Raw genomic sequence first — 21,237 nt, forward strand, 5'->3', positions numbered from 1 at the left:
CCCCCTAGAGGCTAAGCGCGTTCTACAGGCATTTCTTACTCCAGTGCTTATGGCAGCGTTAGTCTGTGGAGGGCGTTATTCATTGGGAGTTAGCAGGGGTTTGGTCCTGCTTTGTTTGTAGCGCTGTAGCATATCTTTTAAGGGCTTCGTTTGTGCCATTTGAGCTGGCGTCTTCCGTTCGAGATCCTCAGCATCCACATCGATGTAGAACTCCTCGGCCTCCCGACTAAAGAGCAGTGCCTTCGCCTGCGCAACAGGATATCCGGGAGTGTGGCTTTTGGGCATAAGTTGCAGGTGGCTGGGTAGGGAACTAACGTGAATGGAGTGGGTTCGAGTGCTTACGGCAGCAACCGCATTCTCCCTGACGGCGAGGTGAAGGGGCGTAAGTCTGCAGCAGGGCAGTTCGGGCATGGGTAGAGGACATGTGCACAGTCAGCCACACCTTGGATCGGTTTTTTGTATCCCTTCTATCGAACCCTTTTTCTGATATTTCGACCTCCAGCCCCCCACATTCTCAACTGTCTCCAAAAGGACTAAGGGCATCAGCTGGAGAAGCCCACATGCCCATTGACACAAATTTCATGCCGCCTTCTCCCCTTAACCGTGTGCATTGAAACCCTCGGCCCTCCTCAAGCTCCTTCCTACGAAGCGACCAGGCGATGCAGCGAGCACCGTTGCCCTATTACATCATGTGGCATGCTTCTTAGGATTTCCTTTCCTAAGGTATTCTAGAATGGCGATATATTATATATATATATACCCGGCACACGTTCTCGCGTTGACATCGGCTCTGTGTTGGAGGAGGAAGGTAACACTGCTTCTTTGATTTCCAGCGCATGCGAAATGCAAGGGGGTTCGTCCGAGGTTCGTGGGATCATCCACATCAAGGCCTATATGTACATATATAGCGGCAGCAGGGGAGGCAACTGCATTGCCAGCGGGAGCATGTATGTAGTCTCTAGATATTCAGTTGCCTGCATGGCCGGCCATGGTTCGGGTGAAGAGCTGAGGTCTGTGGTTACAAAGGCTTACCTGCTTGAAGACCAAGCTCTAGCAAATCGATTTCCCCGTGCAGTGCGCCTGAAGACGCAAGCAGGTAGGCCCTCCTAAGCCTTATCTCCTGAAAGGGCCGACTCCCCAAATACTTTTCCCCAGCCCGGGTGCTTGGGAGGCGAACAAAGCACGATGGCTAACACGAAAGGCATTGCAAGTCATTCAAAGCCCATGTTTCAGATCTGACCATGGTGCATGACACTGAGGCCGCTCTGAGGGTCCTTCACTTTGTAGTCCACATCGAATGTCTGCAGAATCCTGCGGGTAACAAACAAGAGCTGCCTTCAACAGCCGGGAGTGGACTAACTGGGAAGGCCGCTTGGTGGTTCTGTTAGCCGGCGTGCCAGTGCAGCTTTGGTGCTAAAAGTGTCAAAATCCCCGAAAAAGTCATTGAATACTCACAAAAATATGCATACAGAGCCACAGGCTGATGTGCACATTTGTGCACAGCGGAATATGGCTTAGGGGTTAAGCCAAGGCTTGCCTGAGCTTGTTGATGTCTGGGTGTTCTTTCATGATTTCGTTTAGCAGCTGAGCCGCACAGGCCTTCCCATGCAGACCCCATATCCCTCATCCGCAACGCAACCAGCACACTTTAGCCACGACTGAGGCGACCAGGGCCTGTACTGCCAAAGTCTGTCTACCACAGCCGCAGTTACAGCCACTAGAGTTTCTGGCTTTTTGCATTTTTTGTTCCTCGTCGTGTTACTTGGGCTTCTAGGCCCTTCCGACATGCGAACACGCCAGGCATTCCCTTACGAGGAAGACTTCATAGAAAACACCCTGCGCTAAACTACGCATTAAGCTCCTTGCACCTAAATAAAGCCCCAAACCCGAAGGTGTGAACGCTGTATAATATTCTTACTTCAAGTTGCATGCGCTTCTTGCTGCCTATCGCAGTGCCTTTGCGGCCATCCACTAGAGGGGCACCCTCGCCAGCAGAGGTCTCGTGGAGTTCGTCTTCCCCAGGAGCCATGTTAAGGATCTTGGTTTCTAGATAGGGTTTACAGCTTTATTAGGGGCAAAAGTCTACGATTTTGAAATAGGGATTTGGGTGTAGGGTTTGGGAAATAATGGAGGGCTCGTTACGAAAGGAGCCCTCCACTATCCCAAACCCTGCACCCCGACTCCGCTAAGCTGCAATACTAAGAAAGAGCTAAAAAATGTCTCAAAGGATGCGCAAACCAGTTCCTGGAGGAACTGAGTGACAAGCAGAGCGCGCCCAGAAGGTGACCCTGGTCCAATTTCGCTGTTGAGTTTGTGGTTTGGATGTTGTTTGGCAACTCGGAACGTTGTTTCGGCGCTATATATTGGGAAATTCCAGCATCTGCCGCTTGATAGCGAGGCAGGGTTTGGCTTAGTAGGCCTCTGTTTTACTCCGTTTCACCGCGTGGCTCGCAGTCAAAAGATCAGCTGTAGCAGCCAGCCCCAACACTGTGGCATATTATTGCAGGTTATTTCCTCCAACAAACCAGGCCTATCATGTCTGCTGCATGTGTGTATGTACGCTTAGTTTTAAGGCTACGGCGGATCCCAATAGTCGCCCCTACTGCTTTCCCCAGTGAGCCTTCATAAACGTTAGAGCCGTAATCCAATGGTGTACTCCCCAAGCCGGAGAGAACCTGTGGGCTCCTAATACTGACGCGAGGCCCTCCCTTGGTCAGCAGTGCATCAACGAAGCGCGCTTTGTTTGGCCTAAAACATGCAGAAGTTCAAACTCTAGTTCCCGGGGTAGGCGCGTGGCCTTTGAGGCTCAGGACGATAAACGCTTCGCCTTGAACACTTTTGTACCAGTATCACCAAGGTCTTCATAGGGACAGACTTAACTGTAAACTCAACATAGCTTAATTTACCAAGAAAACTCCCTCTTTCCCTACCCGGGCACCCCAGAGTACAAGGCACCAGAGCACAGGGATAGCTGGGGTGCGTGTAACGACACTGCTTAGGCGGTCTAGTACGCATTCGCAGCTAGCTCCACACAGCATCTGTCGAACACGCACGAAGAAATAATGTGTCTTCCCGTATCAAACTGAAAATACTCTGCAATAGTGAAGGCATACGAAGAGGCAAACCAACTACTAGTCAATTCAATACCAATTCAGGGACAAAATGTAACGAATCCTAGAAAGAGGATACAGAGAGCATAGGATCCGCTACATCCTCCCCCTACCCAAAAAAACACATGGCCTGAAACTCCGTAGCTCTCCGTCAAAGCCAACTGCCTATGCGACGGCAAAAGTGCTCCCGCACTGTCGCCACTTCCCTGAATGGCGCAAACGCGAAAACTGTGCAAAACAGACGAGGAAATGTGTGCATCAAACGCTAACGAGAAATAGAGGGGAAGAAATAACATACACTAGCCAGCCAACAACGAATGCATTGCCATTCAAAAGGATTGAAGGCAGCGCGGTGGCTTGCTGTTGTCGAAGCGGTGAAACGTGTGAGCCTTCTGCTACGAGAATACCGACAACAAGTGAAAGGTGTGCAGGAAATCAAACGCAGAAACCTGGCTTAGCAGTGCCTCATCGAGCAATGTGTGCTGCATGCGAATGCGGCCAGTGCATGCCGCATAGTCGAATTTCAAGTGTTAGAAGAGGCATAAGCAAAAATGCAGGGACACCATACCCGAGAGTGCCCGCGTGTAGATCTGAGTGTAGAAATAGTGCAACAATGATGATTGGAAGCTTGATGAGCCATGCTTACCCCCAGCCGCTACTCATTCAACCACTCAGGCCGGCATTCCGGACCTCCTTTCACTCAAAACTCCGTTCTAGTGTGTTCTCGGCGCTCAATAGTCCTATACTCTAGCAAGTCCTCGGCTCTCTGTGGATCACCCGCCTTCACGCGGCTCGCTTGCGCGTCAAATCCCGCAAATGATTTCGGGAGTTGAAGTAAAACTTATGAGTAAGCCACTTTTAGCAGTTCTTGATCGCACCAACCTTAGGAGCATCCTTAGAGCAAGGCAGAGGCTCGATTAGGGAGAGCATTGCAATTGGTCTAAGCTACCTGGCTGCAAATGTGTTCGTCTAGTCATCTTCTGGTGCTCCTCGTAAAAGCTGCCGATCCACCAGGACCGAATGTTCAGGCTCAAAACACACAGCTAAACGCCGCTTATTTGAACTCCGTGCTTGCCTCTCTAAAACTTTGCGCATACATATGTGTGCACTCAGCTGTTCTTCCCCGGGCAAGCAAATGCAGCTCGGATGGGAAAGGGGCTCTTAAGTGTAGATTAGGGCTGCTCATGATAGAGCCCATGGTAAGATGAGTCCAAATTCTTTCAGGAGTTGGAAGGCTCTGCAAAAAGCCCAGTTTTAGAGTATCTAACAGCCACAACTGCGGGCAATCTAGGCATGACAGTGCATAAGCCTTGGCTGAAAGTCGCATTTCAGGCGACCAGGGAGACCTTCAGAGCTGTACCACTACGCTGTGAATCCCATCATGACCTGGAAGAAAATGATCATATGCTGTACGCCACGCAGCACTGCAGGGTGAAATGTACAAACGATGAAGTGCCCTCATAATTTGAGCTACAGCAGGCCATTCTCAACGTAATAATGCTTTACCCATTTGCTATTCTGCATTTGGCAATAGCGGTCGTATGGGTGTCAAATGTATATGACCATGACACCTAGATAGAAACCGTCAATCCTTACAGTCACAAGCGGTCACGCTGCAAAAAAGCAGTCCATGAGCGACCACGTTTTGTTTGCATGGGGCGTCCAAGCCAGTGAACAACTCTAGTACTATCAACTTTCAAAAAACTTCGCAGGGTACATTAACACCTGATCGTCGGTCTGCATAGTACCATTGCGCCCATGCAAGTACTTCCGGCATTTAGTCACGCCCCACCACACCGCATAAAGTCCCTCTTTCCACACTGAATACCGCTACTCTGCTGCAGTGAGGCGATAAGAAGAACAACCAATAGTTTGACGCTTTGGCCGAGCCGCAGTCTTGTGAGAGAAACGAGTTACCATGGACGGGTCACTGGAATTCTTTGTAAGAAGGAAATGACAGCTATAATAAAGGAGTGCAAGTACTGATTGAGTTGCCACGTAAACATCAGCGTCCTTGTGGCGGCATCAGCCTCCTCTGTCCGTATCACAGACTGTGTTCTCTCAGATAAATCAGCATGAATAGCAGGAATCCGAGCAAGTTGAAGAACCTCGCTGAGGAGATTCAAGCTCGTGAAACTTCCCAGCGTCCTTGTGTGTGTGTAAAGATGGAGCTCGTGCCGTAATTGCCTAAATGTTCGCCGGATCCAGTTTGCTTTCCGCAGACAAAACACGAAATCCCGAAAACATTTATTTTCGAAAAGAGCATGTGCGCGTTCACGTTCCACTGCTTGTCCAGCATCAGCTGAAGCTAACGCCTGTGGTGTTGTAAGTTGTCCTGAACGCTTTGGCTGAAGACTACCGCGTCTCCCATGTAGACAACCACACATCCCTTTTTAATTTGTTGAATTCCTATCAGCCTGCCGTTGCAGCTCAGCTGGGCATTAAAGTTCACATGGCCTACACGTAAGCTCGAGCTCGCCAGTGAGATTGTGGAACGCCGAACGGTGCCTGTCATCAAAGTGAATGCGGAATTGTATGAGAGCATCTGCCTATGAAGGCAAATGTCTGGAAGACTGTTTCTTTGTGCAATGAGTTCGCCGATATGAGTCAACCAGAACTGTTCCAAAGCGAGCCTGCGCAGAGGCCTAGAAACACCACACTTGCGCCACCCTCCCTTACTCATGCACAAACTCCGGGTTGTACCCAAAGGTGCTGGTTGGATTCTGCCCTTTGCGCTGCTTCAGCAAGTCATTCATCTGCCGCTACGTTGTGAGGCTTCCGATCCCACGGAAGATTGCTTGGGTCTGCCCTGGGGACTAGCCCAAAAAGATGCGCTGGACAAGCAGGAGGTGACCCACCTGCTGGAACCTTGTCATAATTATGCTAGTCCGCGAACGTCTCCTTGATGTTTGCCCTTCAGTGTTGTTCCTTAGCTGAAGGTTCAATCGAATTCCCTAATTTAAACTCGAGTGCTCACTTCTTCCCTTCGATTTCTCTTCAGCATGTGATGCACACATGTGCTTCTTTTTATACAATTTTCGAGCTTCTACTTGTCTGGGAATTGATGATGAGGCGGTCGCCCTCCCATTCTCTTGCATGCAATAAGTCATCATGCGCAGGCAAAACGCATGAAGCGTGCCTGTTGCTATAGGGGAGGGGCTAGATGTAGCGGGCTGAACTACTCGCGTTCACTTTCTAATACACTGCTTATACACAAAAAGTTAGTGAGGAGTTGACCAGTTGATTTTTTTGTCTGTATTTCTTATGTATCGTAGAGTACTGTTAGCTTGATACAGGAAGGCGCAATGTTGTGTGCTACACACTGTGCCCAACTAGCAATGAATGCTCGCAGTACGTAGACAGTGGAGCGGCTCGCATCCTAGAAGCCCCTATTCACCCATGTTGGGACCTCTAAGAGGTGCGGGCAGGGCAAGGCAGGAGCCATTTGAAGAAACAATCAATGATTTTTTAGAAACTTTGCATGGAGTCTTCAGTAATTGGCTCCCTGAAGAGCATTTTATTAGTAGTTTAGTGCATCTCGTGTGTAATAAGGTATAAATGTGTAGCTCAGCCCACTACACCGAGAAGCATGCAAAAGCATAGGGCCCCTGCGCGCAGATGAAGGGGCGTCCAGTATCGTTTTGGGTGTCATGAGTTTTTCGTTCTGCTCCTAATAGGGTATTCAGGTTCTGGATTCCCATTTGTTATGGGTGCAGCTCATGCACTCAGAAAAATCTAAACTCTAGTCATACTTCGCACCATGGTGTCTGTGTGTGAAAACATCCGGGAGGCGTGAAAGTTTGGCGCATGCCCCTGGCATTATCAGCCCTTCCAGGGTAAAGAGCTGTGCGTGCCGCGCTCTAAATTCCAGTCTGCTGGGTAGGGCAAGAGCATTCCGGGCGGTAGCTACCGTCTAAAGAACTCAGTCCAGATTGCTAGCAAGCTTCAAGGCCTTCTGCAGGTCTCATCTCACGGAGCGTAACACACAAATACGCGACGACGGTGTGGACAGCACAGACACTAGCACCCGTCACCGAACCCTGATAGAAGCTTTAGTGGCTGCTCATGGAGAGTAAAACTGGTTTTGGTTTGTGGTACACTAGAAGAGTAAGAGACCGTAGGCTAGTATCAAATTTGCAAGAGGCCGCATCCGATGGGGTTTTGACGGGGGTACTGAATGAGGATGCATCGTAGTAGCTCCGAAACCTTGCGCGTCGAGCTTTAAAAAGTAAAACATAGCTTTTATTTATTGGCGGTAGACCACAAAAGGGGTGATCAACGCAGAAAGTATTCAATAACCGGAGAGTCGTACTGGCGCTTGCATGAGCCGTGTTGCAGTGACCTGCAGTTCAGGTTTGGTCTCACCATGATTCTGGGCCATGCTTCTGGGTCTAAAGTTGAATATTCTCATGGAACCTTTGGTGTGGACCTTTTTTCTTCCAGAACTCAGTGTCAGAGAGGTGTCCTAACTTGCGTACACCCCAGAAACCTGAGGCAATAACGCTTGTGTGACGGTCCCTTCATTCAGCAGCTCAAGCCATGCGCCCTTGTTTAGCAAGTATGAGAGAGCCCCTACCAAGAGATCTTTGAGGCGCTTTCCAAGGGGATTCTGGTACACTAGTGCTCTGGATAGCGAATAAGAGACTTTATACTCCGGGGAGGGTTGGGCCCTTCTGCCGCCGGTGCGGGGCTTGTGTACAGCTTCTCCCACGTGCTGGAAAAAGTTTTGGTAACCTCTTAGCGTGCTTGAATTCTTCCTCACATTTCAATCTGCTCTAGGTGTTAGGGGGTTTCCGTCCGTCGGACGTCTTTCTGCATGGTGTCTAGGGCGCACCGGGGCAGCAGCAGCGACAATAACCCCAGCAACAGAAGCAGCAAGTAAATCATCACCACGTGAATCAAGCCAAGAGCGTCTACCCCCAGCGATATTCGGCCACTGCAAAGCTGAGAAAGCGGCTGTACCAATGCTTCTCGACCCACACGGCAGTGCCTCTAGGTGCGCCCCCTCCAGGGGGGCGTCCGTCGCAACTGCAGCCGTTTCCCAGCCTGACATCTTCGCTACTCCATCTTCTGGTCCCGCTGGGTCTTCCTTAGAGCCTTCTGATGAGTTTTTTGAGGGGTTGTCTTCCGTTCCGCCTCCGAGTTCCCTGGATCGAGTCGTTGGAGCTCCGGTGCATGATGACCGTGCCCCAAAGGCATGTCCACTGCTCATGGACTATTATCAATTAACCATGGCCTACGCATACTGGCGCCAAGGCAAACATAACCAGCCCTGCGTCTTCGAGGCATCCTTCAGAAGGCCGCCCTTCCAGGGATCCTTTGCTATCCTAGGCGGCGTGAGCGAGGTCGTTTCATTCATCTTGGGCTTCCGGTTCAGCGACAAGCATCTAGCCTTCTTGCGCAGTCGGATGCCATCCGCAGAAGAAGGATTCTTCGACTACCTTAGGTCGCTCGATGGATCCAGCATGACCATCAGAGGTACAGCTCACACGCTCAGCAAGTTGCATGCAGAGAGCCCTCCTTATTTCCCCTGTGTGCTTGTTTGCATGTAAAAGAACTCCGCCAAAAGGGGGCGAATGGCCTCCTAGAAACTTCCCAAAGGGCCTCTCCAAAAGAGGTTCAAGAAAACCAGAGAAATTTGCGTTGCCGCCCCTAAAGGGGCCCTAAAGGAGATTTCTTCTAGGGGGCAAATATATGCAGCAGCGCCTATGGCTTGCAGATCAGCGTCTTCAGAGAGGCTCCATGGCCTTCGCCATTGGAGCTTGCTCATAGAAAGTGCAGGTGTCATCTCGGAGGAATCTCGCGATCAGTCGGATGCGCCTCCCACTCGTCCCTGTTGCTTGTGTATGCCTCCAGCAATCCGCGAAGGCTCTCTCGTTTTTCCGAAAGTACCGGTATTGCAGGCTGCAGGGCCCTTGGGGCTTTGCCAGATGGTGGAAACTTCAATCCTCAACATCCTTGGATACGCGACGCTGGTCGCAACAAATGCTGCCAGGTTCGAGGCTGCCGTCGTGCCCCTGCAGCCGCTGGTCTGCGCTGCTGGTATGCAGTTGCTGCTCATGAGAGGTTGCTGCTCGTTTTGCGCAAATGCTGGATCATGATCCTGTTGTCGCGTCTACGCCAGAGTGGCCCCTGTCGCTTGATTCTTGCTGTCGGGGGCGTCTGCGCATGTGCGGGCAAGGCCTCTTTTGAGAGTGCTGCTGCTGCGTATGCGCGCCTTGGTTTTCTGCAAGGCATCGGCTTGCTGCTGGCTGGAAGAAGAAGCTATTCGAATTCGGTGCTAGGAGAGCTCAAGGTGGGCTCCGCCTTTTGCGTAGGTAGCATCAGCGCCTACACTCCGGCAGTCGCCAGTGTGTCTGTACGCTTGCTTGGCTAGTTGGATGGGCGTGAGGTGCCTGAATCATTTGTTGCCCCGCGAAGGCAAGGGGGCTGGTCAAGCCTCAGGGCTTTGAGTTTTTCTCTGCGCATGCATGTTGCATGTCTGCACATAGGCCCCGACGGAGCACTCACTGCAAGCCGCTATGCGTATCTGGGCGGTTTCGATGGCACGAGCAACGTTCAGGTATGTGCGTTTACGGCTCCCGGGGACTTAGGGGTGCTGTCTGGAAGTTCAGCGCGGGGTGTATGGACACCTCGGTTTGGGCGTGCCGTGTGCGTCAGGCTGCCTATCGGCATGAAATCCCTTTGGCTGGCACAATGGCGCATGCATTCGTTTCATCGTTTGCTTCTTTTGAGAGCCTAAAGCCAGCAACATCGTTGCTGGGACCGTCATTCCCCAATGCCGTAAGTTGTGCTCTCAGCCTCTGATGAGAACTCTTGGAAGGGCCGCCAAACGTTTCCGCTGTCACGAGCCGGAGTGCCCCTTTTTGCGCGATGCAGGGCAGGCACACCGACGTTTGTTGCACGCACTGGCGTGTAAAAGGCAGTTGTCTAAAAAGCCCTATCTGCCTTCGAGTTCTTGACTGCTCGTGCTCATGCTGGCTGCTGCTGCGTGCAGGTGTTAGCAGCACGCGACTCAGTGTTTAAACTTTGGCATGAAAAGAATTTTAGCCAGATGGCGAAGGAAGGGGAGCTCGCAGCGTTCACGGCGTATGCCATGGTGCGCTTCTTCTCCCTTTAAAATTACAGGGGTTGCATGTGTGCCAAGGCGCATAGTGTTTTGCGCTGGTCTGCCAGCTCACCTTCCCCCCTCTTTCTCCCTCCCTCCCGAGTTCGCAGCAGCAGCAGCTGCTGCCTTTCTGCACTTCTGCCCCCAAACCAGGGTCTACCTGCATTTTTTGCAGCTCCAGCTCTGCCGACTGCTTTTGCGTGTGTCGATGCTGCCTCAGACCTTCCCAGATGGCTTTCTGGCTCTTGTAGACACGTACAATACGCTCAGCTCAGGTCCTTTCCCAGAAACACACACGCGAATTAATTTATAGCAATTGCCGCGTCTCAGGCTGGGAAATCAGTTCCCCGTGCCAGCAGCAAGAGCGCCGCATATCAGTCGTCAAGGCTGGTGATCGCCGCTCTCCTCACCACGCATGAACTCGCCGTATTTGAAGTACGTCTCCTCGTCTTGCTGGGTTTGCCTGTCGTGCCTTGCCTATCTCAGGAATTCCAAATTTCTTGGCAGTTGCACTTGCACTCTTTCAGGAGGGGCACACACCCCAAGGTATACGCATCGATTCGGGAGATCTGGCGTATTTGTCCAGGTAAGGAGGATATTCCGAAGTGCTTTCGAACGTTCCCGCATGAGACGGCAGTTTCTTGCAAAGGTCTTATCGCGGGTTGTTTTGCTTGCGAGGCAGTTCTCCATGAGACTCGTGGCAACATCCCTAGCGGGGGCAAGGCCTGACCTGACTACATTGCCTGTACAGGCAATTGTGCAGTCCACCTAGCAAGCAAACAGGAGTTTACGAACTGTTTTTTTCATTTCATAGCCGTTTGTGCTGCAGAGAGGCACGCCAGCAGTTCAAGGAGTGCGAAGAAGCATTCAACTTCCCCTTTTCTGCATTGCATATTGTTGTCTCCAATGATTTGAACGAGGCAGCGATCAGTGCTCTTAACGATGAAGTATGCTCAATATCCTGTGAAAAAAATCCCTCGCACGCACTTAGATTAAGGACAGGCCTGTGTTTGTGGCTCTTCTACTCATGATGCCAGAATGCAATGTTCTACTGGACAGCGGGTGCTGCACGCGTAGTCTGTGCTCCAGTATTACGGTGTGAGATCCGTGTGTGTCTGTGTATATGTGTGTATATGTGTGTATGTATGTGTATGTCCACATGTGTGTATGTTTGTATGTAGTTGTATGTATATATGTATGTATATATGTATGTGTATGTATGTATGTGTATGCATGTATGTGTATGTATATGTATGTGTGGGTATGTGTATGTGTACATGTGTATGTATGTATATGTATGTGCGGGTATGTACATGCGTATGTATGTATGTATATGTGTATATGTATGTGTATGTATGTATGTGTATGTATGTGTGGGTATGTGTATGTGTACATGTGTACATGTGTATGTATGTGTATGTGTGTATGTGAATGTGTTTGTATGTGTACATGTGTACATGTGTATGTATGTGTATGTGTACATGTGTACATGTGTATGTGCATGTATGTATCTATGTGTATGTATGTGTGGGTATGTGTATAAGTGTATATGTACATGTGTATGCGTATATGCGTAGTATATGTGTATGTTGATATGTGTGTATGTGCACATGTACAGGTGTATGTATGGGTATGTATGTATGTGTGCATCTTTGCAGGGGCATGAAGCGGATGTGTTTGGGATCGGAACGAACGTTGTGACGTGCCAGTCGCAGCCAGCTTTAGGAATGGTGAATACTGTGACGCAATCCATGTCCAGCAGCAGAGGGCAGCTGCTCTGCTGGTAAGGGGGGTTGTACAAATGTCTGCTTGCAGGCCCCCTCATCTCCCTGGTCTGATGCAGACACGGCGATTTGTGGCTCGCGTGTCGCAGGTTTACAAACTAGTAGAGTTGGAGGGAAAACCCTGCATGAAGCTTTCAGAGGACGTCGAAAAGACGTCCCTCCCCACGGCAAAGGCAGCATATCGTCTTTACAACAAGGCGGGTATCCCAGCAATTGATCTCATCCAGGTTCGACTTGTGCACAGCTTGTGGTTGTGCTGCTTCCTGGCACGGACTTTGAATGACAGACAACACTCAAAAGAGGGGGTTGCAGAAGAGCGATTCAGATTTCCGGAGGGGCCCTAAGGGAAGGAGAATGCGTATTTTGTGCATGGAGGAGGGGCGTGCGCTGCGGCAGGGGGGAGAACGAACTGCATGCATCGTTGAAAAACATACTTGTAAACACGTAAATGCGCATGCAGGCATGCGCATGCCGGTGTATATGCAGGTGTATCTGTGCCTCTGTGGGTTGCTCGTGCCTTTCTCTCATCTTCGCCGCTGCGTGCGTGTGAAAATGCGCAAGCGCTTGCCGTGTGCAACGGGTTCCTTCAGCCGTGATCAGTTCATGAGAAACTGTTGTTACAGAGAAGTGCCCCCGTTTGGCTGTCTAGACACCTCAGAAAGAAAGCGTGGCAAAGTGGCGATCGATGCACGCAGTCCAGGGCCGTGCGTTCGCATGCCTGCGAGAGACTTCAAAAAGGCTAGTATGTTTAGCAAGCAGAAAAGTTTGTTGCTGCTGTGTCTGCTGCTGTGTGTTGTTGTTACTTCCTGCCTCTCTATGCAGAGCGCGTCTATGCCGCCGCCGGTCTGTGGTCGTCAGTTGTTCTGCAAGGATCTGTACGATGATAAGAAGCGGTGTTTCTTTATTCCCAAAGCGGTGGAAGAGTTATTAGTGCTGCTCATCAAGGATGGCAAGCTCCTTCAGCCGCTAGAATCCATAGAGGTGTGTTCTGCATGCTCGACTTGTGACTCGAGGCGGCAAGAGGAGTACCCAGCAGGTGCAAAGCATGCAGCAGCGGTCTCTCATGACGTGTTTCAGGGGGTTCTTGGGGCTTTTCAAGGCCTTTCTTCTGAAGGGTGGGGTTGCTCATGGAAGCCATGCATGCCCGTGTCGCTGCTGCGCCTTGTAGGTATGCCGTCGCCGGTGCATAACCCAGCTTCAGCACTTCCGTGCCGATCATTTGCGTCTTCACTGTCCTACGGAGTATAAGGTCAGTTAGGGAGTTGCTGCATGCGAGCTGGTGTTTTTCTGCTTCTGAGGGGTCCCTCGGCTTTGGGAAGCTTGCGCCACTTGTTCCTACATCTTCAGCGCTTCTGTGTGTGCACGGCGCTTCTGTCTGTGCAAATTGCTTGCCTGCCCTTGCGCTTGAGCTCCTTTGTTTGCAACTCGACCAGTGTATGCAATACGCTTTTTGGTATGATCGAGCAAGCACCTGCCGCGCTTTTTCCTCCGGAGGCAACGCTGCCCTCCCTTCCTCCCTCCGTTGGACATGCCAACCCTGTAGAGTGTAGTTTTGTCTACAGGTCTCAACCAGTGAAGAATACTACAAGTTTTTTCATGAGATGTGGAATGCTACCGCCCCTATACACACCATCGACTAGCCCGGGAACCTGCATCCTCAGACGCTTGGACGTGCCTGAACAGGGAAAGGGCAGACATTCGGGAGCCTTGCACTCAAGCCTCGTGCGCAGCGTTCGCGAGGAAAATGTGAGGGGCTGCAGGGATACCTTCACTCAGCACATACAGCCCGCAGTGAGCGACAATAAGCTAAGGGCAGCTAGCTATTCGATCTTGCAGTACCCAAGCCAGGCACCAGCCAGAGGGAAAAGAGATACCCGCGTGAAGCGGCGGAGCATTGCTTGCGCAGTATTTGTTTGTCACTATTTGAGTGTACTAAGGCGGCTGCCCGAGCCGCCATCCACTTCCTCAGCAATCTGCCGCTGAGCTAGCAAGGGCTGCAAGAGGGGTGCTAGAGGAATAGCGGCGACGATCTCACTTCTATTCCAAGGAAAGCGTCCAGGCCTTTCTTTCTGCATCCGAAGGTTCTTTCAACTCGCTTCTTTTTTCTGTGCCTTGTTCTCTCCACTCCTGCTCCTTGTGCTGCCTTACTGATAGCGCGCTTTGCTTGCAGTGCAAATATTTTATTTCAAAAGGTGGCGAACTCGAGGGGGACACTCAAGCGTTTTGTATTCCTTGTTTACCCCCCGGTGCCGTAGGCATGAGGAGGACTAGAACGGGGGAGCGCGCTGACGGAGGCTCCCAGCCACCGCTCATCAGCTAGGCGAAAAAATGACGGTGCCTTAGAGGGAGGAAGCTTCAACCAGAGGGGGAGACTGCACAGAGGGAGGGAGATAAATGCGCAGAAACGGGGGAACGTATAATACATAGACACACAAACGGCCCTTTACTGAGAGAGGGCGACAATATATATCGAACTGCCTTACTGGATTACGACCCTCTCCGTGACAGAATAAGAAAAAAGCCCCTAACCGCCCGTTGCAGTGCACCCTCGTACCCATTGAAGATAAACTCCACCACTCACTCCCCCTGTAACTTTCCGTATAGGGACCTAAGTAGGGAGAAACATCTTAATGTAACACTTCATCCGAGGTCTTCGTACAGAAAGACTTGACTCCAAATTCAATACACGCTTGATGGAAAGTTGATTTCCTTAAAAGTGTACCGTTTTATCCCTGCCCGGTTAGGCCCCACTAAAGGGGAGAGAGACACCTAGGATAGGCGGAGCTGGATCTTTCAAAGCACTCCAAGCCTTCAAGGCTAGCTCCACACAGCATCTGTCGAACATGCACAAAGAAGTAATGTGTCTTCCCGTATCAAACTGAAAATACTCTGCAATAGTGAAGGCATACGAAGGGGCAAACCAACTACTAGTCAATTCAATACCAATTCAGGGCCAAAATGTAACGAGTCCTAGAAAGAGGATACAGAGAGCATAGGATCCGCTACATCCTCCCCCTACCCAAAAAAACACATGGCCTGAAACTCCGTAGCTCTCCGTCAAAGCCAACTGCCTATGCGACGGCAGAAGTGTTCCCGCACTGTCGCCACTTCCCTGAGTGGCGCAAACGCGAAAACTGTGCAAAACAGACGAGGAAATGTGTGCATCAAACGCTAACGAGAAATAGAGGGGAAGAAATAACATACACTAGCCAGGCAACAACGAATGCATTGCCATTCAAAAGGATTGAAGGCAGCGCGGTGGCTTGCTGTTGTCGAAGCGGTGAAACGTGTGAGCCTCCTGCTACGAGAATACCGACAACAAGTGAAAGGTGTGCAGGAAATCAAACGCAGAAACCTGGCTTAGCAGTGCCTCATCGAGCAATGTGTGCTGCATGCGAATGCGGCCAGTGCATGCCGCATAGTCGAATTTCAAGTGTTAGAAGAGGCATAAGCAAAAATGCAGGGACACCATACCCGAGAGTGCGCGCGTGTAGATCTGAGTGTAGAAATAGTGCAACAATGACGATTGGAAGCTTAATAAGGCATGCTCACAGACGAAGATAGGTATTGTAGGTAAAGCTTTGTCTGGGGAACGACAACTACCAAGGTGAACAGAAACATGACACCCCAGTGAATCGGCAGCTAGTGGATGAGGGAGGAATAGTTGCATTTAAACATGGACTGCTGCCAACTGTGATGCTTTGTGCAAGGTCTTCCTAGGTAGACACTTCAGTAGAGACTTGATGCAAACTCAATAGGTTATTGAGTGGTTCTTAAACCAAGCTTTTATTCCCTCGTTCCGTCACTCCTAAGAGTTTTCTGCATGAGGGAAGAGGGGTAGTAGAAGTGAACATCGCTGGACACCCCAGGCACTCCGAAGTTACACAGCTAAATGCACATAGCATCGAGCGCACTCGCAGACACCATTGCGTATTCCTATGTAGATCTAACACCACTCTGCAATAAGTGAGATGTACAACCATATAAACCAGCTTGTCAATCATGATTACTTCTTTGTTCAATGTAGCTAGCGTACTATAATGTGCCTATGTGTAGGATAGCCTGCTACGCCTGAAACTGATGCACAAATTGTTAAAAAGATATTAGCCATCTCTCCAAAAAGGGGCTCCCACTTTTCAGGCCCTTAATGTTCAAGAGTCCAGCACTAGGGAATAAGAACTCTTAGAGTGCGCGTTGCCGCACCGTTTAGGCATTCGCAGCTGGTCGCACTTGTGGCATCAAGCGCACAGGCACGCCATAGCGATCCTTATTGTACTGGGCGAACGCCGCTCTGCAACAAGTTAGGTGTCCGAACAGGCGAATGGGTTACTTGATTATTTCCAAGCTCCTCAATATTCCCAACACAGTAGAGGGTGCCTATGCGTGACCTAAGCCATCATATGGTGCATGGTGTCCAATGCAGCACCCCTAGATGTCAAGTTTGATTAGAAAGACGAGCACGCGTTCTAGGTCCTCTAACGCCCTTTGGAGGGCAGGGGAATAGCGGGCTAAGACACACTTCAGCACTTCATACTACCTACATACGCTTGTCTAAGGCACAGAAATAAACTGAGTAATTGGTGCGTCCTTTCGCACGTCTTATTTGTTGCAGAGTAGTGTTGGCTGGAGCCAAGAAGACGCAATGCATGTGTATGTGCGCTAGATGAACTGTGCAACTAGCTATGAGTGCTCGGAGAATGCCCAGACGGTGCAGCAACGCGCACCGTAGCTTTCCTTCGCAGCAATACCAGGTCCTTCGGTTGCTGGGTCAGTGAAGGATGGAGTGGTTTAAGGGACAGTCAGCAGATTTCTGGGGAATCTGTATTGAGTCTGAAGTCACGTTTTACTCCCCACGGAAACCTCGTGTCGAGCGTCGAAGCGAGATTCCCCCTTTGATCCCTGCCTTGTTTTCTGGACCTCCGCGCCCCGTACACCCTGGCATGGGACCAAGAGGAAGGGCGTTGGAGCCTCTGGGAACTCACGGTTGGACGTTAAAATTACCGGCTTGGGCAAACACGTCGCATGCGACAAACATGTACCCCTGCCACGACGCTAGTGCAGCTTTCGCTTACTTGCAAGGGCCGTAGCAAGGCCAGGCAGGCAAAAAGACGCGCAAGCTTTTTGGAGTACAGCGCGCGCAGAAGAAGACCCTTGGACCATGATCCATACTCCACCGTCCGCGTGTGGAGATACACCCGAGCTCAGCCCACAGGAAAGCCGCGCCTCCCCCAGAAGGAAACGTGGAACCTTTCGAGTTACGAAGGTAATGGCTTCCAATAAAGCGGCGATTTGTGCAGTTTTTCCCCAGTACTTTAGCAGAGACAGGAAAAATCGGGTCGAAGGAGGGGTTCGGTGGCTGGAGCACAGGGGCTGGAACGAGGTAGGCGCTGCCCTCGCAGCAGCCAAATCGCTGAAAACGCGGCTCCAACTGACAAAACTAACGCCCTCTGAACTCTGAACTCCAGAGTGCTGCCTTTCGCCTCTCCCTTTCGTTCAACAAAGGCGAGAACGCACAGCAGGGGGCCTTTACATTCTTGGGCCTGCACAGGCAGTATCGCGGCTGCTCTTCCCTCTCTACCCCGGGATTTCCACGTTTCTGAATCATCGCTTTGCCTTTTCAGCCCACTGCGCTCGACCCTGCGGCTCTCCCGCCGCGATTTCACCCCCCCCATCTGTGGGGTAGGCCCCTTCCGCCGTGCACTTCCCTCCTTCAGGTAAGTCCCCTTAACTCCTTATCCCCCCTACTGCATGCAGGCTCCCCTACTGCACCTTCTGGCAGAGCACCTGGGCTGTACAAGATGCTTTTCCCTCCGTGGCGTTGGTCCCCCGCCTCATTCTTTCTACCCTCATTCTTTCTACCCTCTGCAACGCACTGCTCGCCACTGCTGCTGCCTCCACCTTGCCGCAACTGTATGCCCTGCGCTTCATCGTGCATGTACACATCTACGGAGAAGCTGCAGCTCGCCACACGCTGCTGATCCAGGCTCCAGCCCATGTACGTACATGTATGTATGTGTATGTAGCTAGACCCACGTCATGCCTTGCCCTATTACTCGGCTCGTATGTATACTGTGCGCCTCAGACATATATATATTTATATGCAACGTTCATCGAAACAATGGTGTCACTTACCGCATTTTTCCGAGCGTCTTTGCCGCGCTTCTCGGGAGGCGCTGCCAAACCCAAGTGGTCCGTTGATAGGCAACAGCTCTTCGGCGCAGCAAGGGCAGATAAGCACCACTACGGCGAGCATCCTACATACAACCACTTTCTCCTCTTCATTAGGGGGCTTAGACCTGCGCTGGAAGAAGCCGCAGAGTCTACAGCTCAAGTCATCGGAAATGCAACGCGAGCCGTTTGGCTTCCCACCAAAACATTCGTGCAAAAACACAACCCTGACCTCAGATTGGTATGTCTTGAACCTCAGCGCCCCCTCAAAGCCCAGTGGCTGCATGCGTACGAGGATTGATCATCGATTGCTGGCAAACCTCACGAGGCACGCAAACGTCCACGCGCAGCAGCTCTGACACTATTCAGGCGCTTTGTAGGGGGGTGTATGCATGTATGCATGTAGGTATGTGTCTACATGTGTGTGTATATGTCTACGTGTGTATGTATGTATGTGTCTACGTGTGTATGTATGTATATGTCTACGTGTGTATGTATGTATATGTCTACGTGTGTATGTATGTATGTGTCTACATGTGTACGTATGTATGTGTCTACGTGTGTATGTATGAATGTATGTGTATACTTGTGTATGTATGCATATATGTGTCTACTTGTGTATGTATGCATGCATGTGCATGTGTATGTGTCTACGAGTGTGTGTATGTATGTATATATGTATGCATGCACGTGTGTACATGTCTCCTTGGGTATGTTTGTGCGTGTGTTTGCTGCAGCAACTCGTGGCGCTGTCTTCTTTCTTTGCGACGTCCATGTTTATCACGGGTTGCTTGAACGACACGTTTCAGAAGATAGTGGTGCGTTTAAGGCCCTTGAAGTCTAAGAGACGGGTTGGGGAGTAGAGTCTTTCTCAGCGATGCTTTCTGCGAAGAGCTATCTTTTGCGTGTGCTCTCCATGTCGATCGCGTCGCGTGCTCTTGCTTGCTGGAATCCCCTGTCTTCGCCTTCGAGCAGCGCGCCTACAGCAGCGGAAGGGGTGTGTGGGGCTGGCTGGACAGTTCGTGTCATCGTGCTTGTGCATGCAGTGCGTGTGTGTGCGTGTGTGTGCGTGTGTATTTTTACCTATGCATATATATATATATGCATGTTTTTGCATGCGTGTTTTCTTTGCGCGTGTGGCGAACTAGGACCTAACGTCTTTGCTAGAGCACCGCGCTGCTGGGGAGCTTGAGAGGGAAGGTTTCTGGCAGACTGCAGAACAAGAGCGAGAAGGGAGGCAGCAGCAGCTGCAGCAGCAGCAGCAGCGTTTGGAGAGCTGCTGGTTGTCAGCTATTGCAGCGGCCACGTCGGCAAAAGACTTTGGGGTTCTTTGCGATCGGCTGGAGCTCGCGAGCGAAGCGGATTCGAAGCTGGAGCTCGCGCAAGACAGCGCGCAAAAGCGTCACGGAGCAGGTGTCGCGGGTAAGCCTGTCGAGTGTCTTCCTCCAATCAGATGGAGGTTCGAGATGATGCCTTACGGGGCAGACAGTCCGGATGCACATGCCTTTCCCACCCCAAGCCACGAGCAGGTGAGGCTTTTTCTTTCGCAGTCGAGTCTGGATGCGTGGCTTGCAAGCCACGCTGCGTTGAGGGAGGGCGCGCGACGGACTGCCCGTGTATTTCGCCTTGAGGAGTCTCTCTGTTCTCTCTCTCTGTCTGCGTGTGGCGCTCTCGCGCAGCCGCTGCGCGCCTTTTCTTTATCCTTCACGTCAAACAATCTCTCTGGCAACTGGGGAGACTACGTCAACAGGCGAGACCTAGAACCCTGCCTCGCGTCAATGCGAGCCTTGGTTTATTTCGAATGGATTTTGCGAGAAGTTTGGGGGGGGGGGAGGGGGCGGCACTTGGCGATATTTCCCACGTTTTTCTGCAGCAGGGCGGGCTCCCCTGTCTTCTCAACGCCTGGCAATGTGTGCGATTTCTGCGCATTTCCTTCCAGGCAGGATAACAAGGGAGCGATCATGCGCCCTTCAAGGGTGATGTTCACGGATGTCTTCATTCCGACCACCAAATAAACGCCACCCAGGGGGTTTCGCGTAGGATCCTTGCACTGTTTAGCAGTGCCCAGTGCGAGGCTGTTGCTCTGAGTGCTCGCCCTGCAGGGCCCTCCCGTAGTGCCGTACACAGCAGCTCTTTGCGAGCATGCATGCATGCATGCATGCATGCAAAGAGTCGAAGGCCTTCGTTCTTGAGGGCTTGGGACTGACTGCGTGGGCTCCTCACCCTCTAGGGGCCTCTGGAGTGCTGCTCGCATTTCGAAGCGTGAGCCGCTGGCAAGATTTAATCTCAGACTCCCGTTCTTCGTTTCGAAGCGCCGCGCATGGGGGGCGACCGGCTATCTCGACACTCTACGTGAACTCAGATGCGCGTTTTTGCCCATGCACGTACCCGTTTCTGCACGTCGAAACAGTCTCCCACTAAGGGCATGAAACTGGGGATCTAGGGACCCTCAACGGAGCTCTTACAGCGACACAAGCGACACAGTAAAGTCTCGGGCGCTGTGAAACGGAGAGCTGGAGTCAGGTAGCAGGACGTCGTCTTAAAGGCTTTAGGCGTACGGTTACGTAGGGTTGGTCTACTAATGTGGGTCTTAATCCTCTTTTGTGGCTCAAAATATGAATTTCTGCCACTCGTTCTCGCACAGTCGCTGAGAGTCGTCCGCAGTTGTACAGACACCGCAGTATCGGCAGGGGGCGCGCGTGACTGGCTGCCCCTCTATTTCCTTTCTTTACCCCGAAATACCGAGTTTACCCGTTGTTGTGGGAATGAAATCACGGAAGAGATGAAGAAAAACCTTCCCGCTGCCTCCAGCGTTCTCCTTCCGAGGGGTGCCGCAGTCTTCCCGCGGGAGAGACGTCAGTCAAGGGGCCTCTTCAAGGGGCCCAATGGGGCTTTTACGCGTTCCCCGGGGTCTTTGATTTTTTGATCGTCCACGTATTTTCGAGCCGACAACGAGTTTTGCCTCAATGTCTCTCGCTTGCGCCGTGCCGGAGCGTTGTCTGCTCCCCTGCCTCCCCCGGTTTTGGAATTGTGTCGGGTTGCAATTCCCCTGTCTACGTTCTGCAGC

The 21,237-nt window shown here is 51.4% G+C and overlaps 2 protein-coding genes across 2 annotated transcripts; both read left to right on the top strand.

Annotated features, from left to right (window-relative positions):
• The first annotated feature begins 8,956 nt into the window (after positions 1 to 8,956).
• On the top strand, positions 8,957 to 15,566 carry LOC34618442 (nicotinate phosphoribosyltransferase 1). Its single transcript, XM_026334302.1, has 13 exons — positions 8,957 to 9,105; positions 9,344 to 9,405; positions 9,602 to 9,672; positions 9,771 to 9,893; positions 10,108 to 10,209; positions 10,439 to 10,493; positions 10,705 to 10,804; positions 11,048 to 11,165; positions 11,877 to 11,948; positions 12,092 to 12,229; positions 12,825 to 12,983; positions 13,171 to 13,251; positions 15,066 to 15,566. Exons 1-13 carry the CDS (start codon positions 8,957 to 8,959, stop codon positions 15,564 to 15,566), a joined length of 1,731 nt encoding a protein of 576 aa, XP_026190087.1.
• A 2,554-nt stretch (positions 15,567 to 18,120) lies between these two features.
• On the top strand, positions 18,121 to 20,185 carry LOC34618440. Its single transcript, XM_026334303.1, has 5 exons — positions 18,121 to 18,411; positions 18,908 to 18,988; positions 19,319 to 19,699; positions 19,850 to 19,920; positions 20,110 to 20,185. Exons 1-5 carry the CDS (start codon positions 18,121 to 18,123, stop codon positions 20,183 to 20,185), a joined length of 900 nt encoding a protein of 299 aa, XP_026190088.1.
• Positions 20,186 to 21,237: the final 1,052 nt, after the last annotated feature.

This window comes from Cyclospora cayetanensis, unplaced genomic scaffold (assembly GCF_002999335.1).
Source record: "Cyclospora cayetanensis isolate NF1_C8 unplaced genomic scaffold, CcayRef3 CcayRef3_contig_4, whole genome shotgun sequence".
NCBI lineage: Eukaryota > Apicomplexa > Conoidasida > Eucoccidiorida > Eimeriidae > Cyclospora > Cyclospora cayetanensis.